General features: G+C 38.5%; 1 protein-coding gene across 2 annotated transcripts in view; it reads right to left on the minus strand.

Moving 5' to 3' along the window:
• MTFR1 (mitochondrial fission regulator 1) overlaps positions 1-22,158 on the minus strand; it is a 67,170-nt gene that overhangs the window by 38,892 nt on the left and 6,120 nt on the right. The window contains exons 1-3 of one of the 2 annotated variants that reach the window (XM_027128000.1): positions 15,006-15,105; positions 7,570-7,649; positions 6,643-6,741 (exon numbers count right to left, since the gene is read on the minus strand). Coding sequence is in view for 1 of the 2 variants with exons in the window: in XM_027127999.1 (XP_026983800.1) it covers positions 6,643-6,741; positions 15,006-15,068 (162 nt within the window). In the remaining variant the exon portion in view is untranslated. Of the gene's footprint in view, positions 1-6,642; positions 6,742-7,569; positions 7,650-15,005; positions 15,146-22,158 lie in introns of those variants that run through there. The other variant, XM_027127999.1, reaches the window with a different exon arrangement.

Raw genomic sequence — 22,158 nt, forward strand, 5'->3', positions numbered from 1 at the left:
TCCCCTGGTAGCGCAGTGGTTGAGAGTCCGCCTGCTGATGCAGGGGACACGGGTTCGTGCCCCGGTCCGGGAAGGTCCCACATGCCGCGGAGCGGCTGGGCCCGTGAGCCATGGCCGCTGAGCCTGCACGTCCAGAGCCTGTGCTCCGCAAGGGGAGAGGCCACAACAGTGAGAGGCCCGCGTACCGCAAAAAAAAAAAAAAAAAAAAAAAAAAAAAAAAAAAAACCAGTGTTTTAAGGCACACAGTGGAGTAACTGTGGTCAGAAGAGAAAAAAAGTATAAGCTTCAGCAAGTACATTGTCAAGGGATATAATCAAAGAAAAACCAAAAAGAAGATTTTTCTACTTCTCCCTTATATGTTTCAGAAATTTATCTAAATAAGTCAATAAAAAATAGTTTTCAGTAAATTGGTATCCTGTACAACTTAAATAATATAAATGAACTAGGCACCACATCTGGTCTCAAGAGCCTGCGAATCTGGCAATATTCTGTTGCTATCCATTACTAAGAACAGAATGGTATATTAATACTCCCGTAACATTATAAAATGGAGATTCTAAGTGGGTTACATGGAGATTAGGGAACAGGAAGGTCCCCCAAGCTCTGTGGAAGCTCCTAGAAAATACAGTATTTAATGGGCTATTTTGTACAAGTGACAGATCATAAAGGTAAAACCTGAATGGTCCCTTCCTTAAGGTGCTAGTTCATGAAGATCAATTTGGTTACCTAACTCTTTGTTTAGAAAATAAAATTTTGTTCCAATACACTTACTAGTTGGTAGGAAGAAAGGTATATTTAAGATAAATAAAAATCTAGTTTTGACCTTAAGACTTCTTACCTTCCCATAAAAGCTACAAAAATTGCTGTTTTCTTCCCAGATATTTTTGTTCATAAAAGGAAGCAAAATACTTTTCTAAGAATACTCAAAAATATAAGTTAAACCCACTCTGTGACAGCCTTTCAAAGTATTTTATTTTATAATGTAAAGATCATACAATATTTCTCAATTTTACATCTGTAACACTTCGCATATTAAACATGAAATGTTCCTTTTTGCACAAACTTTAAAAAAAAAATTATTCCATGGACTTAGTCTGTAATCTTACTGAGCATTGATTATATTTAATCACTGAAATAATACCATGTCTATAACATGTACTCAATGAGATGAAAATGTTAATGATACTGTCAGGAACCAATTCCAGAATTGATAATACCTGTATCATTTCTAATTGACATCCTGCGCCACAAAACAAAGTAGTTTTAGTATTTAAGTCACGTACTTACATTTTAACAGTGATTTATGCCACCAAAAAAGAAGCCTAACAAAGTCCCTGGGGAAACTCATACAAAAAACAAAATAAAACTGAAAAAAATCTAATCTTTTTTTAAAAGGCCACTTCAGTTGTTGCCGAAATGGGCACTCAGTAGCATAAGAATGAAACAGAAAGTACAGTTCACCTAGTAAAGTACTAGTTTAGGTGAGGTCAGTGTAGGCAAGGGGACTGAGGGCATGGAATTCTTGGAGGTATGATTTAGACACCACTACTGACATGCATGGATGATGGATGGGAAGTTTGAAAAAGAAAAGGTCAACTTACTGAAGGTTCCAGCAAGGTCCTGTCCTACCACAGCTATTGTTAGTAGGGGGGGGGGAAAAAAAAACGACAGAAAATTTTTTTTTCAAAATCAAGGGCATTATAAAATTTAAAATAAAATTAGTGCTTATTGATTTATCAGTATCCAAATTCCTTTCAGAAAGAAAAGCATTTCATTCAGAGCAAAATTCAGTAAGAGCATTGTATTTTTACTGATCTTAAGAAATTCAAATCAACATTTGAAACAATGTAAATTATCCAAGATTCAATTATATTTCTAGAATTTTACTGAATTTTAGGTAATTTTAAATATTCTGATAATGTAAAACTACACTGAAGAAATTGATTTATTTAATAAAACGCATAAAAGAAAAATATAAAGCTTGTACAAAAGTTGAAATACTTAGAATAAAATATTAGAAGAGCTCACTTTGTCCTCATGTGACTTTTCATAAAATAAACACACTGGCACCGGGAACTAGGATTCTCTCAGTTTCTTGCCGAAAACGGTGTAACAGTAAATATACTCAGTCTATTTTACCACCTTTTGTTTACAGCCAAATGCAAAACATGTATTCTTAAAAGCAACACAGTAAAATAACTTCTAGATTTTTAATTACAGATTTAATTATTCCTCTTTTTCTACCAATTCCTGTCATAGTAAGAAAAAGTAAAAGCAGAATTTCTGCATTTTAATATAGTGACATACAGTGACACCAATAGGCCAAGAGGTATACCTGAGTAAAGAACACCAAACTAAATATTCTAGCTGAGACAGGCACTAATATTGCTGAGTAATGTGGTCACTTTAAAAAAAACTGAGCATCTATTAACCCTTCCTATTCATGACACACCTAGAATGGGGGAGGGAAGGAAGGTGAGGGGAGAATAGGGAGAAGAAAAAGGACCAGAGAGACAAGAGGGAAGGAAATGTGTGTGTGTATCTCTCAAAATAACCTAGGAAGGTAAGTAACAGTATCTCCATGGAAAAGCAAGTCTGTAAGAAGTCAATTACTGAGAATGAATAAAACATCACAAACAGTTATTTACTGAGTTGGGCTTCAAATTCCTATGCCATGTTACCAAATTTATAAAACATAATGCATATATATCTGGATTCAGTTACCCTTAAGGGCCATTTTATAGCTAAAAATATCAAGAAATGGTATGACATCACATGTATGACATCACATGCTAGCATAGTCCAGATTATCAGACAGTAACTGGGAAAAATATGAAGTTTAACAATGAATTTTAGTATGAATCCAGGTACTTATCCACAGATGGCTCAGACATCAAAGACCATGATACCACACTACCCCACTAGCTCCCGACAGAGGGGCCTTGTCTTAGCTCAACAGTAACTTCTGTCTTGCCTCAGGACCTCTGCACTTATTGTTCTCTCTGCCAACACTGCCTCACATCCATCCCTCTCCCTAACTCACTGAGGGGCTGGCTCTTTTTAATCCTTATTTGTCATTCCTCCAGGGATGCCTTCCCAGACCACCACTGTTAGTCTCCCCATGCTATACCAATTTTTCCTTCACTGCACTTAGTACAAATTATAGTTTTATGCTTATTAGCATATTTTCTTGCTTAATATCTCTCCAACTGAACCATATCCCAGTGAGGGTAGAGATCGTGTCTGTTTGGTTCACCACTGACCAACAGCACCTAACATAATGCATGGATTTCAAGTTGATTTGCTGAATAAAGATGGGCTGCCAGGTGGCAGGCAGCTGTTTTACTTCCACCTTTAGTCACAGTGTGTGGACTTCAGTGAGAATCTTATTCATTACTTGTTTGGTTACAGAACATTCCCTCCACCACCAATTCCAACAATCACTCCTAGCAATCTAAGAAAATAGCCTGGGGCAGGGTTTCCACAGGAAAAAAAGGTAATCCAGGTTAAATTTCCCAGAGTTCTGCCAGTTACTGAGCAGGGATTCAAACTACTGTAGCACAGGGCCCACCCTCCCCTTATCTGATGGTATGCAAGAGCACTTTTTTTTTGCCTTAGATTTTTCTAAGTGTAGTATTTATTATCCCAATAAGCCACACTTAAGTTCCATGTTTTTCTTTAACTCATAAAATTTGAAATTTATAAAAATGACCCCAAAGGTGTTTTAGTGATTACTTTCATAATTTGCCAATAGATAATTATGTTACTACTGTAAACTTTCTTCAGCAAAATACTAAAACACAATCTGTAAATGAAGTCCTCAAACTCGGCTACATAAGAAGCTTCTGAAGAGGTTTTAAAAAACAAATGAACAAAAAAATCGAATATATGAAATTCGGATTTAGTAAGCCTTGGATGACACCTTATATTCTTTATACATTCCGTAAGTGTTTTTGCGAGGAGGCTGGGGCCTTGGAGGATGGGGCCTGAGCGTGGATATTTTATTTTTTAAAGCTCCTGGTGATTTAATTATGCAGCCAGTATTGAGAACCACTACACATCAAAACCTCTGAACTCCATTCCAACAAACAGAGCAAATAAACATTGAGTGCTTTTATATGATTTTTTTTAACATTCATTACCTCATTTTATTCCCAGCCCAATATTCATTGGGCCCATTAACTGGAAGAAGGTGTAAATAAATGTGCTGATCTGTGTTCTGATTTGTGAACCTATAAATACACAGAAATCCAATTTGTTTAAAAAAAAAAAGGCAAAAGTTTTGGGAATTCCCTGGCAGTCCAGTGGTTAGGACTCCAGGCTTCCAATGCAGGGGGCCCGGGTTTGATCCCTGGTCGGGGAAGTAAGAGCTCGCATGCCAAGCGGCACGGCCAAAAGAAAAAAAAATCCAATCTGTAAAACCAGGGAGTTCACTTAGACAACCAAGTAAGTTAATCTGCTATTCTGCTGCAAGGTGGCAATAACAATAAAATCCCACCACTAGCATACTTTTATTGTGCACTAATTATGTACCAGTTACAATATTCAGGGCTTTGCATGGATTATCTTGTCTAACCCTCAAAACACAAAGTAACACGCCTGTCTTGCCCATCATTTATGTGAGTCTTACTTGTCTGCAGATATATGGGTCAGCTGACAACAATGAAAAGATGGTGTGATTTAGAAGGAACTCACTGAGGCTTAAGATTTTGGAGGTGAAACTGTTGTGAGGGCGACCAACTTGAGGTGATGCCTATTGAGTGCTGGGTACAAGAAAAGGAATAGAAGTGAAAGTCTACAGGAGCAGAGGAAAAAAAGAAAATATGAGACTAAGTTCCAAAAGACAGTGAAATCACCCAGGACAACAAAGGACCGGCTTTGACTACTAACTCCTGCTTCTGAATTGACCCATGAACACCTCATTCTCAAGTTTAATCTATTTCAACTTTTCTCTCCCTCCCTGGGTCCCATGGTGGTTCCCCAGTTCCAGACTTTCTATAGTAGTATTTACTCATGTTGGACTCCTGGACAGTCCAAATACATTCCATATCAATCAAACCTCCAAATGAGCCAAAAAAAATAGCAAAAATGAATTCTCAATTTTATTACTCTTAAACGGCATCCCTTATATTTTTTGAAGACTCTACATTTTTATATTTCTGATAGATGTAGTAAAAAAAAATTAAAAAAACAGAAGATACAGAAGAATGATAGCAGATTTAAAATATCTAAATAAGTAGCAGATAAAACACTCACTTTAAGATTGATGCTGAATTTGAAAAGACGCAGCATGCTGCAAAACTGCCTGGAAGTAAAAAATCTCACTATAAACAAATGTCTTCTGTTTTCTACTACATTCTCAAGTAGGTCACCAACATTCCTCTTACCTTACTCCTCTCCTTTATGTTAATTTCTCTTTTCAAATGCAGCTCCTGTACTAAACCTAAAACTCTTATTATGCTCAGATGCTTCTAAGTGACTAATAACATTGAGAAAGAAAATCCTGCCAAGAAAATGAACTTGGCCCTCGTACTTCGGCCCACTGACTGTCAAGGCAGATTTGGGTTGCTACCAGAAAATGCTGGATTATCTCCACGTCCTTTCATACATCTCTAGCTATGTGAACACAAATGCTGAAGCAAGTTCTCCTGCAACAAGGTTAAGCAGACAGATAAAATTTTAATGGAATAAATGGAGCAATCAGAAGAAAAGTTACTAAGTCTTAGTTAACACAATAGTTATTTGAAGGAAACTGGCAAATAAAGCAATCAGCAATTGGTGTCTCAGTGAACTGAATTCTCAGAAATTGTGCTTGAGAGAATTACTATCATAGGTTTCTCTACTGTGATTTTTTTAAAAAGCCCATCATTTGATAAAAATTACTTCTGCAAAGTTCCAATCTGTCAATCTCTAGATTGACAGGTCTTGCCAGTCAATCCGCAAGTGGGCGTAGCAATGACCTACCTTGTTAGTGAACCTGAACAAATGGTCATTTCTACCACTTACTTAGAAACAGATTTTTAACTCTCTACAAGGAGGAGTGATTTATAAGTAAGACATCTAATAAGCTCGCAGGGGCACTTCTGACCTTCTGAATTATGAGTTAAACTTATCTTCCACACTTCACATGCTAATCTATTATTTAAAATTGGTATAGATTATCTGCTGAACTTTATATACTTAAACGTTGAACTAAAAGATTTTCTTATTACTACTGTAGAGAATTACTGAAAAACAAGAATAAAGCTATGTGAAACATGTCTCACACTAAAACAACCGTAAGGAACAAAAACCCAAATCAAGAAAATAGGAACGTATCTCCAAGCAGAGTTGAGCTACTCCTGATTTGGTGCTAGAAGACAATGCTCAAGGTCACCTGGGAATTAACAACTGCTTGGCTTATTATATGCTTCTAAGTCTGTATGTATTCTTAAGGATAAATGTCTTACAGAGCTTGAATAATCACTTCACAGAGGAACTAAAATTAGAAAGACTTTACCGTGGTTTTTATCCTCTTTTATTTTATTGATAGCAGCATCAATAGTGGGGAGAGGTTCAAAAAGTACTTTTAAAGCTGTCTGGCCTATTTACATCACCAATGCACATATTAATATAAAATTTGAAATATATAAAGTACAGTACCTGAAACTGAACTCTTGGACACTGGATCAGAGATAAATTGGTACCAATTTTCCTTACGATACTTCGAGATGAACCATATGGCTTCCCAGACCAAAGTACCTAAGTAGGAAAAACCAAATGTTTAATTACAAGACTTACAGAACTGTTAATACAAAGCACTGGACAGTTAATTGCATGACATGCTGACACATTAATTATGGGATCACAAAGCTCTATGTTACGGGAAATGAGCTAATATTTCTCAATTAAAAATTAAAGAATATATACAGCAGGTTGTTACTAATGCAATAAAGTTTAATGTAAGGCATTATATAAAAATGTAAAAGAACAACTAGTGGAAGTTCCCTGGTGGTTCAGTCTCTGGTTGGGGATCTGATCCCACAAGCCATGCAGCATGGCCAAAAGGAAGAAAAAAAAAGAAGAACTACTAGTAATTGTAAAATAAAATTATATTAGGAGTAAAAACTCATCTGTTTTCATTAGGTTTTCATCCTACTCTGCAGAGGAAACTATTTTATCTCCTCTGCTATATTTTTAGAATTTTATCTATAAGTTTTTCAAAACTACAAGCTACTTACAATAGACTTTCAAAACAAATGCAAATCAGTACAAAGTTCAGAATCTGAATTTGTATGACGCAGGATGCTGCATTTTGTTTGCTACACAAGAAGGCCTGGCCAAGGGTGAGTGGGGGCCAAAATCCAGTTGTACTTGTGAGGCCTTGTCTCAGGGGAAAGGTGTCTTTTCCTAATTTATACAAAAGTACTAAATAGGCTAGTGATAACCCTAATGAGCAGAATTTTTCAGATGAAATCATAATACACAGAGGACATTATGCTATGCTTAAAGCAAAAACAAACACAAACCTCAAAGCAAAAAGCAAACAAAAAATGCACAGGCAGAATGTTAAAGCATTACGAATTGTACCTTGAAACTTCTCCCCAAGTATATGCTCTTTCCTTAAAGAGAAAAACTATCCATCTGTTTTGAGTGCTATACCTGAAAGCCTGGACAGAAGAGGTAAAGAGAGGTGGTATACTATTAAAAGCAATTTGGAAAAAAAAGAATGAGAATGATATGACTATTTACTAATTCATTCAACTGAGATATTCAACTGCATCCTAAAACTATTAAATAAATAGTACCAAATCAGCTGGCATGTATTCTGAGCAATGGATACTGACCCCTTTTTAAAGTCACTCCATGCCCATTGTAATTTAAAGAATGGAATTACAGTATGACCAAACAATGTTACTGTAAACAGTTGGACCAAGCAATGTTACTGTAAACAGCCATGGCTCCAACACATAACCCTAACTAGACCTTTAGACCATTCTAAAAGCATGCACAACTTGTAAAACGAGCATAGAAGCAATCTGACTTCTTAGATTTTAGCAATCAAATCCAATTTAAGGTTAACAGTATGAATCAAAGTGAGGATCATGGGGTATATATAATACATCTGGCATCTGCCTCTGCTCATATAATTCTCATCATCAATATGGTCAAAGTTTCAGATAAATAACAAGGACCTACTGTACAGCCCAGGGAACTATATTCAAGGTCTTTTAATAACCAATAATAGAAAATCTGAAAAAGAACAGATAAATACAAATAAATGTGTAACTGAACCACTTTGCTGTATATCTGAAGCTCACACAACACTGTAAATTAACTATACTTCAATTTTTTTTAAATGGATTTAAAAAATTGTTCAAAGTTTCACTGACTGTTTACCTGGGAGAGCTCCAGAAAGTACTATAACCTACACTAGCTACTATAACCAACAAAAACTATAACTCCTGCTTTAGAAATATAAATTAAAAGGATGGACAGGTTGGAAAACTGGTCAGTGGAAAGATAAGAAGACATCAATACTGAAATAAGAATATTAAACAAAGAATATAAGAGGTAAAGTTACTGTGAAGCTTAGAATTACGTGGAGTTCAGGAAAGCAATCATTCAAACCAATGATCATACAGAGGATTATCACATGAATAGTGTTAATAACACATGAGGACCAAGAGGAGGAAAATCATCCGACCAGAGGAAAAAGGGAAGAATCACAGCCTTACAAACCCAACATAGGAGGCCAAGAAAAGCAAGAGGGAAGAGAAATGGGGATATATGTACAGCTGATTCACTTCGTTATAAAGCAGAAACTAACACACCGTTGTAAAGCAATTATGCTCCAATAAAGATGTAAAAAAATAAAACAGACAGTATTTAAGCAAACTCTTTACCTTATACATGTTAATAGGCATCGATATTTTAAAAAAAATAGCCATAGGGCAATAGTAACTACACCACTCAATCATTTCTCGTGTCTTCTATTTAGCCATAAGTCAAAACTCTCCTATGATGTAGGAGAATGCTATTTATACATCACAATGTGACAATTACATAGTCTAATGTGAATCTTCCATCCCTCCAGTAAGCAAAGATCTTAACTGCAGATGAAAAGGACAAAAAAGCTCACGAAGAGAAGTTCAAAAAGGACTTGCCAAGGTCAGAAACTAAGATTTCTGCCAGCTTTTAGCCTTCCTTGCTATGCATGCTTCAGGGCTAAGTTTCAACTATTATCTTCCCATCTGCTTTATATCAGAAGGAAAGAATACCAGGTGCCTTCAACAAGGGGAAGTGGCCAAAGCTTCAGCTTTTACTTATAAAGAATTAGTAGACTATTTAGGCTTTTGATGCAAAGTTAAGGAAAGTAAAAGAACAGATTGCCTTATGTGATTATTTTTTCAAGTATACACAGTGGACTAACATGATGTTGTTCTGTTACTTGTGAACTGCATAACATTTAGCACCAAAAATTGTGAAGCAAGAGTCTTTATAAGCTAATGACTGGGATATTTAGAAAGAAGAGGAGCCATAACCTTCAGTGGATTGAAGAAAAAGTAAGGGGAAGGATCAGCTAACTTCCAAGAAGTCTAAAACTAGGTCTTAACTTTATTTTTTCTATTCAGCCCTCATGGAGGGGGAGAAATTGTAAATGGCTGTGAAGAAATAATGAACAGATGGTATGGAAAGTCACCATCTGTGCACTGGGAGGCTGTACGGCCCAAGTGCATCTCCTACCCTAACTGGTGGCTGAACTGTGTCTTGTCAGTACACTTGTTTGGAGAAGGAAAGGCTTCCTCTAAAGATGAACTGTCAGTAATACCTTTTCAGATCTAAGACAGAGGGCAGGGAGAAAACTGTCATTCCTAGACAATTTGATTTCATTAAGAAATAAGAATTGGGCTTCCCGGGTGACGCAGTGGTTAAGAATCCTCCTGCCAATGCAGGAGTCATGGGTTCGAGCCCTGGTGCGGGAAGATCCCACATGCCACGGAGCAACTAAGCCAGTGCGCCACAACTACTGAGCCTGCGCTCTAGAGCCCGTGAGCCACAACTACTGAGCCCGCGTGCCACAACTACTGAAGCCCACATACCTAGAGCCCGTGCTCCGCAACAAGAGAAGCCACCGCAATGAGAAGTACGCGCACCGCAACGAAGAGTAGCCCCCGCTCAGCGCAACTAGAGAAAACCCGCGCGCAGCAACAAAGACCCAACGTAGCCAAAAATAAGTAAAATACATTTATAAAAAAAAACAAGCATTCAATTCCATTAAGAAAAAATTAAGTAACAGTAATTTTTTTTAATTAATTTATTTTTGGCTGTGTTGTGTCTTCGTTGCGGTGTGCAGGCTTCTCACTGCAGTGGCTTCTCTTGTTGCAGAGCACGGGCTCTAGGCGCGCGGGCTTCAGTAGTTGTGGCTCACGGGCTCTAGAGAGCAGGCTCAGTAGTTGTGGCGCACAGGCTTAGTTGCTCCGCGGCAGGTGGGATCCTCCCGGACCAGGGCTCGAACCCGTGTCCCCTGCATTGGCAGGTGGATTCTCAACCACTGCGCCACCAGGGAAGCCCTATTTATTATTATTAAACAAAAAAACTGCTTTGCTTTATTTATAAGTACTGATAAATAATGTAATAATGAATCTGTGTGGGGCATGCATGTTTGCATGTCTGAGTCTAGTAATGACAGTCCATAGCATCTGGCAACAGAGTTTGTAAGTGATGACAGCAAGGAGGAGGATGACACCAGGAGAGCAATTTGTTCTTTGTTAACAATGTGAAAAGCTATTGTCGAAGTGCTGAAATGTGAGGCTGGAATCTGAAAATGTCATCTGTCTCACCATGATGACTGCACTCAAGCTTTATACGGTGGTGATTCATTTCTTAGAGACTAGTTAAATCTATATTTCTATCTGAGAGTCACCATTTAGCAAGAAAAAATATAAACTTAATTCTAATCAAATGTATTTTTCTCAAAAAACTATGTAATATTAACCCAAGGTTCTTATTCTGATATATAATTTTGCATATCCCTGAAATTATACACAAAATTATGTACATATACAACATTTTTCTAGGAAGAAGGTCCATACCATTAATCAAATTTTTAGGGAGTCTAGGACCCAACAAAGTATAAATTCTTAATTCCAAGGGAACCAGAGGAAAATAAAAAGTATGTGTTGGGGAGAAGGGGGTGGAGATAGGAAGATGAAATTCTATAACAATTTTGAAATCCCCAACTGAAGACAACCCTTCCCTCAGTTCTCTTCTTCCTTATCTAAACTCCTAGCCACATTCACATTCTTCCTCCAAAACAGAAGAGGAAAACAAGGTTGCAATTCTTAAGTATTACTGGAAATATATTCCTAATACAAATTAGATATTTGCTGTAACTTTTCAACATAAAATACTGAGATGAACCAGAATCACATTAGTTTCATAGCTTGCTTTCTCTAGTTTAAAACCATTTTTACTTAAGGGCATAAATATAGTAATAAAAGAATGAGGAGAAAGTTTGGACAAATGTGAATACAGCTGACCCCTGAACAATGCTCAGGTTAGGGACACCAAACACTGCCCCCACTTTCCCAACAAAATCCACATATGACTTTACAGTTGGCTCTCCTGTATCCAGGGTTTCACATCTGCGGATTCAACCAACCATGTATCATGTACTACAGTACTTACTATGGAAAAAAATCTGCATCTAAGTGGATGCAAGCAGTAGAAACCCACACTATTCAAGGGTCAACTGTATATAGTTTTAAATTCAAACAAATGTTGAGGCCAAATGGAATGCAGTGAAGAGAAAACATAGAGACCATGGCAGCATATAGGCCTGGTTTTAAAAGTAGGCTCTACCATTTATTGTCTGTATAAAGCTGGCAAATTATTGATCCCTCTATGTTTCCCTTTCCTCATCTATAAAACGGGAACAGTATCTACCTCATAAGCCTTTGAGCCTTAAATGAGTTAAGGGAGGGGCTTCCCTGGTGGCGCAGTGGTTAGGAGTCCGCCTGCCAATGCAGGGGACGCGGGTTCGAGCCCTGGTCCAGGAGGATCCCACATGCCTCAGAGCAACTAAGCCCGTGCGCCACAACTACTGAGCCTGAGCTCTGGAGTCTGCAAGCCACAACTGCTGAGCCCACATGCCACAACTACTGAGGTCCACACGCCTAGAGCCCGTGCTCCACAATGAGGCCACTGCAACGAGAGGCCCGTGCACTACAACGAAGAGTAGCCCCCACTCGCTGCAACTAGAGAAGGCCCATGCGCAGCAATGAAGACCAAACGCAGCCAAAAATAAGTAAAATAAATAAATTTTTTTAAAAAACTGAGTTAAGGTATTTAAATATAATACGACTTTAATAAATACTGTCTTCTTCCCCTTCTATTATAAGAGGTAGCAAAGTACACTAAAAAGAAGATTTTGGAATCAAAATTGGGTTCATATTACAGCTCTGCCACTTATTAGTCAGATAACTTTGCACAAGTCAGTTAAACACTCTGAACCTCAGGTTCCTCATCTGTTAAAAAAAAAGGTGTTGTCCTAGTGAACACTCAAAATACATGTAAAAGACTGGGCACAGTAAGCCAATCAGTGATAGCTATTATGATGGTGCTGATGTGTACGGTAAAATACAAAGAGCTAATCATCACCAGCTGGGCCTAATGGCAAAAACAAAAGGCAGATCTCAAAAACCTGCACTTTCTTTTTAAAGCAGATAAAATATGCAAAGAATGAAGACATTTTCTGCTCTTGAATACATTCAAATATAGTACCAAGTTCATTTATATATCAAAGCAGTGAGAAATATGTATTTATCATTGAAAGATGGAACTAAAAAGTTTTTTTTTATATTCAGATTACTCTTAAGCAGCAAGCTAAAAGATCCCAGAAACTAAGATAGAAAATAACTCCAAAGGGTCAAATTGTTTAATGTTAGGAGAAAATTTATTTTTATATAGATTTTCAGTTAACTGATTAAAGGTGATGATTGTATGTTACATAAAAAAATGATCTTTCCATCTATTGGTAGAAATCAGTTGTGATTACAATATTGGGAGCAAGTTAATGCTCTCTTACCTGGTCCATTCTTTGATGAAAGGCACCCATGTTACAGCTCAAAATGAACAAAGCTAAATAAGTAAACTAAGCTAAATAAAGTGTGTTATCTATTCGTGAAACAAAATTCTGCACTTTGGCCTCAATCAGCACTGGTCACATTGCCTGACTTGGGGCGGGGGCAGGGGGATGACAGAGCAAAACAGTAGGAAATTAACCGTCATTGAATGTACCTACACTACATACAGGCCACTGTGATAGGTATTTTACATAGACTGCCGTGTAAATCCACAGGTTCATTGTGCAGGAGTAGTTCTTCCTACCTGTAATTTGTAGACGAAGAAAGTAACTGGCAGAGATAAATTTCATACCCAGGTTTGTTTGAATCCAAGACCTACAATCTTTCCACTCAACTACACTTCTCACTAAAATTGCAAATAAATAGGAATCATAAGCTGTAAAGTTTCACTTTTGGGGAATCATTAGCAACAAAAGCTTCCTGACTTTCTGAAAAGAAATTATTTTGCTGTCAGTACTGAAATGTTAACCTACCCTATGCAGCCAAATGATGGTAAGTAGCAATTGAGAAAGGTGGTATACTGCATTAAGTGAAGTTCAAAACATGAGAAGATGTAACTGAAAAAGATGAAAGTATTAACTTTACAAACCATTTTCCTATTGTTTATCCGAAAGATAATACTCAAAATTATGTAAATATAAAAAAGGGTAGGGACTTCTCTGGCAATCCAGTGATTAAGACTTTGTCTTCCAATGCAAGGGGTGCGGGTTCGATCCCCAGTCGGGGAGATAAGATCCCACATGCCTCGCGGCCAAAAAACCAAAACATAAAATAGAAGCAGTATTGCAACAAATTCAATAAAGACTTTTAAAATGGTCCACATCAAAAAAAATCTTTAGGGGCTTCCCTGGTGGCGCAGTGGTTGAGAGTCTGCCTGCCGATGCAGGGGACACGGGTTCGTGCCCTGGTCCGGGAAGATCCCACATGCCGCGGAGCGGCTGGGCCCATGAGCCATGGCCGCTGAGCCTGTGCGTCCGGGGCCTGTGCTCCACAACGGGAGAGGCCACAACAGTGAGAGGCCCACGTACCGCAAAAAAAAAAAATCTTTAAAAAAAAGCGGGAAGGGGGGCGGGGGAGGGGCGGGTAAATGTTATTTGGTTCTTTGCTTTTTATCTCCAAAGAAAATAGATGGAACTTTGTGGGACTGGGGCAACAAAACGTTCAACCTTCTCTTAGCAAGATTCAAAGAGACACAAAATAAAAACAAAAAAGTAAAAGTAGTGCATTAAAAAGTATACCCATATTCAAATTATGTAACCTGCCTGTATCTTTAATGAATACAATGTAATTCCATGTCACCAATGACATTGAATGTGAAAATGAGAAACAAATATTCCACAAAATATGCTTGGCACAAGTATTGCTCTAATAACTTTACACTGGATCTGAAAAAAAAAATTATGTATTAGTAGAAAATACTTTTAAAAATGTCAAGATCCGAACATCTTTGGCACAGAATAACAATATTACACTAATTTTTTCCTTTGTATCTACAGTTGTTATATTTTAGGAGACATGACTTACCTTTTAAACAGCTGTGTGATAAACCACATTATAAGAGCATTCAATATTAACAGTTCTACAACATTCAGAATTGTCAAGCATTAGTCAAACATATTTTATTCAATGATTTCTATATACATTTAAGCCTTTTCCTCACTAATAACAAATGCATTGCTTTTACCAGTCACATGAATATTGGTTAAGTTTTCGATGTAACCAACCCATCCCTTACTTAGGATGCTGGGTAAAGATTCACTTCCATGATTTAAATAGTAAGCAAATTAAATACTACATAAGTTGGCCATACATAAGATTCATTTTTCTCAGAAAAAATTCTCAATGTCTGGATTTTAAAAAAGAATTTCAAGCACTCACCGATTGCATGCTTCCAACCTGTTGAAAAACCATCCTAATTAGGCGTTTAATCCAGCCAAGCATTTAGATGGCAAAGTCTCTCCAAATTTGCATTTCAAGTACTTCAGGCATACATAGTAGCACATGGTCCATAAAGCACACTGAAATGTTAAAATGTAAATACTAAAGTGAAATAATTATTATTTAGAATCTTTACTGTCTACAACACATCTCACAAAGTAAGTTTAGTCTACATCTTAAACCTTTGTGTGTATAAGTTTACTTAAGGAAAAAAATTTTCAACTAAGACCCGACACAGCCAAAATAAATAAAACAAAATAAAAAAGAAAAAAAATTTACTTGTGATCACCTTTAAATAAACTAATGGTACAATTTTTTTTATTTTTTTAAGTATTTCTTTTCCAGTCAGGGTTCTACCTTGGAAGCAACAAAAACCTACTGTGGCTGACATAAGTAGAAAATATATTTATGGAAAGACACCCAGTAGACAACAATCTTAGAAGAAACTTATAGGCTACACAGCCAGGAAAGACATCCAAAACTGCCGCAGAACTGGTCTTGGAAGACACCACTGCAACTGCTACTGCCACCCCTGACAGAACAGAATCTACCAGTTCCCACTTTCCTGTCCCACTGGCTCCTGAGTTGCTGTCCATACTGGCGGCATTTGCTTGGACGAACCTACCTGGCTACAGTTACAAGCCGATTCTGGTTCTCACCAAAATCATAAAGGAATTCCGGAAACATAAAACAGGAATTCAGAGGCCAGAAGGTCAAAAATAACAACAAACCACACTCACTGGCACTATAACCCCTGCCGCTCACCCTCTTCACCTCCCCATCGATATACTGTATATCTGATAGAATTATGAGCTCACATGGCATAAACCAGTTTACCTGAAGTGTTGGTCTCCAACACGACAAGTTTACACCAGACTATAAATCAATGTGCTGCTTCCTTGTCAAGGAAGCCTTTAAAAAAAAAAAAAAAAAAGCAGTACTTAGTCAGGGGTCCCCAACCTTTCCGGCACCAGGGACCGGTTTCGTGGAAGACAGTTTTTCCACGGACGGGGCGGGGCGATGGTCCAGGCGGTAACGCGAGCGACGGGGAGAAGCAGATGAGGCTCCACTCGCTCGCCTCCTGTCGTGCGGCCCGGTTCCTAACAGGCCGTGGACCAGTACCGGTCCGCGGCTCAGGGGTTGCAGACCCTTGTACTTAGTGATATACTTGATTGACATTCTGATATAGGCTTACCCCTTTGTGGACCAGAAATAACGTTTGTGGTCTACACTTTGAGGAGAACTTGATGAAGAATTACAAAGAATTGGGGCGGGGTGGGGATAAAGTTGTCACAAATACGCCGCCAGACGCTGGGTGAAACATGAACTAGAAAGAGCCCAGCCCTAAGGACAGATCAAAGTATGCAATGAAAGAGTTCTAAGCGCTGACAGGGACATATAATTTATTGATAACTAAGAAATGGCCGGGGCTAGAACTTTGGTGAGACATATATTTAAATATTACCAACATCTATAATTGCCTGTAAGAATGAATATTCTGAGAGGTAACGGTAATAAAAAGTGCAAAGGGCCAAAAATAAGCTGGAGATGACTGACAAAAAACTGGTCAGAGAAAAAGGATGGTTTTATGTAATTGGAAAACCTATCACTTTTTTTTTTTTTTTTTGCGGTACACGGGCCTCTCACTGTTGTGGCCTCTCCGTTGCGGAGCACAGGCTCCGGATGCGCAGGCTCAGTGGCCATGGCTCACGGGCCCAGCTGCTCCGCAGCATGTGGGATCTTCCCAGACCGGGGCACGAACCCGTGTCCCCTGCATCGGCAGGCGGACTCTCAACCACTGCGCCACCAGGGAAGCCCTAAGCCTATCACTTTTTTAAAAAATTGAGATATAACTTACACAGGCAAGTGCACAAATTTTAAGTATGTCCAGCTTAATGAATTTTTATATATGTATAAACCTGTGGAACCTCCATCCAGATCAAGATGTGAAACATCTGAAGAACCCCAAGAGCTCCCTTGGGCCTCTACCCAGTCGATATTCATGCCTCACCTATCTAACTACTACTCTAATTTTTACAGCCTATCACTTTCGCAGGCTGCATGTACTCTTCTGTGTCTGACTTCTGTCACTCAACATTGTCTGTGACATTTATCCACATAATTTGTGAATCACAGTTCTTTTTCACTGATGTTCAGTATTTTGTTGTGGTACTATACCACAATTTACTTGCCCAGTTTACTGGGGGCTTTTTTGTTTGTTTTACTTTATTGGAGTACAGTTGATTTACAGTGTTGTATCACCCAACTTACTGTTCATGAACATTTGGGTTGTTTCCGTTTTTTAGCTACTATAAATAAAGTTGCTGAAAAATTCGTGCACATAACATAGCAAGGTACACATAATAACTAACTTCTCGGACTTCCCTGGTGGTGCACTGGTTAAGAATCCACCTGCCAATGCAGGGGACACAGGTTCGAGCCCTGGTCCAGGAAGATCCCACAAGTGGAGTAACTAAGCCCGTGCGCCACAACTACCGAGCCCACGAGCCACAACTACTGAAGCCCGCACTCCTAGAGCCTGTGCTCCCCAACAAGAGAAGCCACCACAATGAGAAGCCCACGCAACGCAACGAAGAGTAGCCCCCGCTCGCCACAACTAGAGAAAGTCCACACACAGCAACGAAGACCCAACACAGCCAAAAATTAATTAATTAATTAATTTTAAAAAGAAGAACTAATTTCTCTTGGGACTTCCCCAGCGGTCCAGTGGTTAAGACTCCACGCTTCCACTGCAGGAGGCGTGGGTTCCATCCCTGGTCTGGGAACTAAGATCCCACATGCTGTGCAGCACAGTCAAAAATGAAAAAAGAAATAATTTCTCTTGAGTCTATACCCAGAAGTAAAACTGCTAGATCATCAGATTATACAGAGATAGAGATATAGCTAAATCTTTGAAAAATCTGTAGAAACTAACATTTTTCTGAAGTGGTTGTACCAATTACACTCCCGCAAGCAGGTATATACAAGAGCTCTAGTTGTTCTATAATCCTTGGTATTGTCAACGGTCAATACTTGGTATTGTCAGTCTTTCTAATTTTAGCAATTTTAGTAGCTTTTCCACAGGTTTTGGGGGCATCTTGATACCTTCCATTAAGAAGTGTCTTTCGCTCGCTTTTTTTTTTTTTTTTTTTTTTAAGATTTCTTTTGATGTGGGCCAGTTTTAAAGTCTTTAATGAATCTGTTACAATACCGCTTCTGTTCTATGTTTTGGTTTTTTGGCCTTGAGGCATGTGGGATCTTAGCTCCCCGAGCAGGGATGGAAACCGCATCCCCTGCATTGGAAGGTGAAGTCTTAACCAGTGGACCGCCAGGGAAGTCCCTTTCCCTCGTTTTTTAAGCAGACAGTTTTGCGTTTTTTTTAGCTATTTTTAAAAATTATTCTTGCCAGAAAAAAAAAAAAAAAATTCTTGCCAGGAAAGAGTCTGTGCCAGAGATAAAGATTAGGAAGCACTGGCTTAGAAAAAGGAGATGCAACCTAAGAGTGAATGGGCTAACTCATACTCAGAGTAAGAAATGAAGCCCGAATAGAAGCCTCAAGAAATACTTGCGCATCAAGCAGAGAAAACAAGAGTCACTAGGAAAAAAATGATCAGAGGTAATAGAAAAATGAGAGAGGTGTTGTCACCAAAAAAAAAAAAAAAAAGGAAATTTCAGTAAGGGGAATGGTTCTTGTTACTGATAAACAGTAAACACAGAGGAGAGGTCACATAGTCGGTGGCTGCCTACAGTTACCCTTTCCTCCAAACTTCTCCACTGTGCTCCCTGGAACCCTGTTTGAAGGTAAGCATCCCCTCCCTCGCTGAACTGAAATTTGGCTGTCCCTTTATAATGCTGCTTCCAAGCCTTCTCAAAGGGTCCTGTGCTTGCTTATTCTCTCCTACTTTATATCAAGGCTCTTTCCAATCAATTACTGCTCTAAGCTCTTTGAAAAACCCTCCCTCAAAGGCAAAACTAAAGTGACAACAAAACAGAGCAGTGGTCACCAGGGTTATTAACTACAGCAAAGCACAAGGGAGGTTTTGGAAAAATGGAAGTAGTTTATATCTCGATTGTGGTGGTGGTTACATGACTCTGTGTTCAAAGAAATGTCTGCCAAAAGGAGTGAATTTTGCTGTATGTAAATTATACCTTCACTTAAAAAAAAAAAAAAAAGCTCTCCTTAGGAAGCACTGCTTTACCACTCTCTGTCCCTCATGAGGGTTGACTTAAGGACACTTCAATCATTCCCTATCGCTCAGCTATGACTTCAACCGAGTCTTCTTCTCTACTCCAAGTCCTTTCCTAGATGGAATTCTGCACTTTGGCCTCATTGGCACTAGTACACCAATAAACATATATTCTTGCTGGTGCTAGGTGATTATAATATTCACAGAGATGATGCATCCAACAGAGCACTGTTTGAGTCTACTTACATAAAGATCTAAAACAGGTAAAAGTGAAAGCAATCTCATCAGAGATTATGAATTTTTTTTTTAATTTAGTCTTTTTTGTTTTGTTTTCAATTGTTGGAGGCAGAGGTCGTGACTGGCAGGAGGCCCAAGAGGGATTTCTGAGGGTGCTGGCAGTGTTCTATTTCTTGACATACGCAGATACTTGCACGTGTTTGCTCTGTGAAAGCTTACCAAGATACTTTTCTTAATGTAAGTTAGGCTTCAAATACAAGTTTTAAAAATACACAGAGCCTTTGACCAAGTTAAGCAACTTTCAGGAATTTCTTTTGCAGAAATAAAAGCATTATACATAAAGAATATATATAAAGGTATTTTCTGCAGTGCTTTTTCTACTCACAAAACTAGGATCAACTTTAAATGTTCACCAATAAAACACCTGTTAAATAAATTACTGTATATGCATATTACAAACTTTATGCATCTATTAAAAGTGAGTTACAGTCTATGTAATGACTTGATGGTATATATATGTTACAGGAAGAGAAATATACTAAGTATGATTTCATTTCTGTAAAACAAAAAAAAAATCTTCAACCTTTTCATTTATGAAAAGATATACATCAAACTATTAAAACTGGCCAGAGTGGGTAGAAGTAAATTTTTCTTTGTATGGTTTGTACTGTTTAGACAATGCTACAAAAATACATGTTTTAATTTGCATTTAAAAACAAAATCTAGGGACTTCCCTGGTGGTCAACTGGGTAAGACTCCAGGCTCCCAATGCAGGGGGCCCGGGTTCGATCCCGGGTCCGATCCCGGGTAAGGGAACTAGATCCCGTATGCATGCTGCAACTGAGAGTCCACATGCCGCCACAACTAAGAAGCCCACATGCCACAACTAAGACCTGGCGCAGCCAAAAAAAAAGAAAAAAAATATCGAAGTTACAAAAACCAAATATGTCACCTTGCAGCTTTCACTCAGACATTCCTTGGACCATACTGAGACCTTCAGTCTCCTCCCCTGCACTTTCCGTCAACCTAACCAATCCCTTCCCACTTTCACTTTCATCTACTTCATGAAGCCCCAAATCACTTGAACTACTGCTTTGTTAGAATTTTTAACTCCTTTTTCTACTGTTTTGTTTATTCTACAAGCCAGAACCTGATGAGTCCACAAGCCTACACTTCCTACAACTGGGCTGTAGAAGAAAGACTATATCTCACATTTTGATGTTGCTACAAATGTACTACCTCTGGTCTCAACTGGGCCTTCACTGCTGCCTAGCGTTCAGGAAAATCTTATTTTCTGCTCTTCCCACTCTTCCATTCTCCAGAGCAGCTATTTCAAGCATTCTTCATGCTACCCAAATCTCTCTAACCCTTGCTCCATCATTTCTCAGCAGATGACCAAGCTTACTACTTTAAATAATAGAGAAGTCTTCTGACAGAAAATCCCTGAACATCCTGCCACGCCACATGCCATACACACAGCATCTCTGCATCCACACCTATTCTGTCCCTCTAAGTCTGTCCCCCATTCTCTCTTGTCCCTCCTTCCAACTAAGTGCTCAGGATTATACCCTCCCCCGCCCCCAACCCACAGGTCTCATTACATCAGCTCCATCCTGTATTACATGGATTCTCTTTCCTCTGCCCTGTTAAATTCAATCACATGCTACCTTCTGGTTTCTCCCATCTTCTTTTAAACCAAAGAAATCTGAAACTGAACTCCTCAACTTTCCTCCTAAATCTGTTGCTTATATGTTCCCTACCTCAGAAAATGGCACACCTAATCAGTTATTCCCTCTTTCTCTTTCATTTTCTACAATCAAGTTCTATTTTGCCTCCTAAATGTATCAGATTCCATTTCCATTGCCCTTACTGCTCTTCTAAGTCTATACTATTGTAAAAATCTATTAACTACACTATTTGCACCACCCCCTCCCCTGATTTTGCTATCCCTTTCTATCCATTCTCAATACCAAAGTAGGTCCTTTATGATTTGGTCATAAAGAGGGTTTTCCTGATCAACCAGGATTAGGGCCCTCCTGTGTGTATTCTCTTACATAGTGTATTAAAACAATGTACCTAAACTGCTTACCTCCTCCACGGCACTTCAGTCACCGTAAGTGCAAAGACTCTATCTTATTCATCACAGTGACCGCAGCATGTAGCACAACATATAGGATACAACAGTTGCTCAGTTAATATGTGAATATTAAATGAAAGGCATCTAAGCCCCAAGCCAGTGCCTTTTCTATACTGTCTCAATTTCAAACAGATATCTTAAGAGGAATTTTACTTCTATTTATAGGTGAACTAGGTAATTTCAGACAAACCCTCCTCCCACTGAGGACAAGTAAACTAGGGGACAATATTTTTAAAATCATCTATTTGAAAGCATCAGAGAACTATTAAGGCAGAGAAGTATAACCAGGCCAAGAGTTGGTTCTTTGAAAAGACTAATAAAAAGAATTGACCTCTAAGGAGATTTACTAAGGAGAGAAAAGGCACTTTGCCAGTATCAGGAATGAAAAAAGGGACATCATTATAGATCTTAAAGGCATGAAGAAAATCATAAAAGGCAAAACAAACCTATAGTGTAAGAAGTTACAATGGTGGTTACCTTTGGATGGGGTGGCTAAGAGTTGGAAGGGAGTATAAAGGGGCTCTCTGGAGGG

This window comes from Aethalodelphis obliquidens, unplaced genomic scaffold, assembly GCF_003676395.1.
Source record: "Aethalodelphis obliquidens isolate GAN/ISIS:26980383/991018 unplaced genomic scaffold, ASM367639v1 scaffold33, whole genome shotgun sequence".
Classification (NCBI taxonomy): Eukaryota; Metazoa; Chordata; class Mammalia; order Artiodactyla; family Delphinidae; genus Aethalodelphis; species Aethalodelphis obliquidens.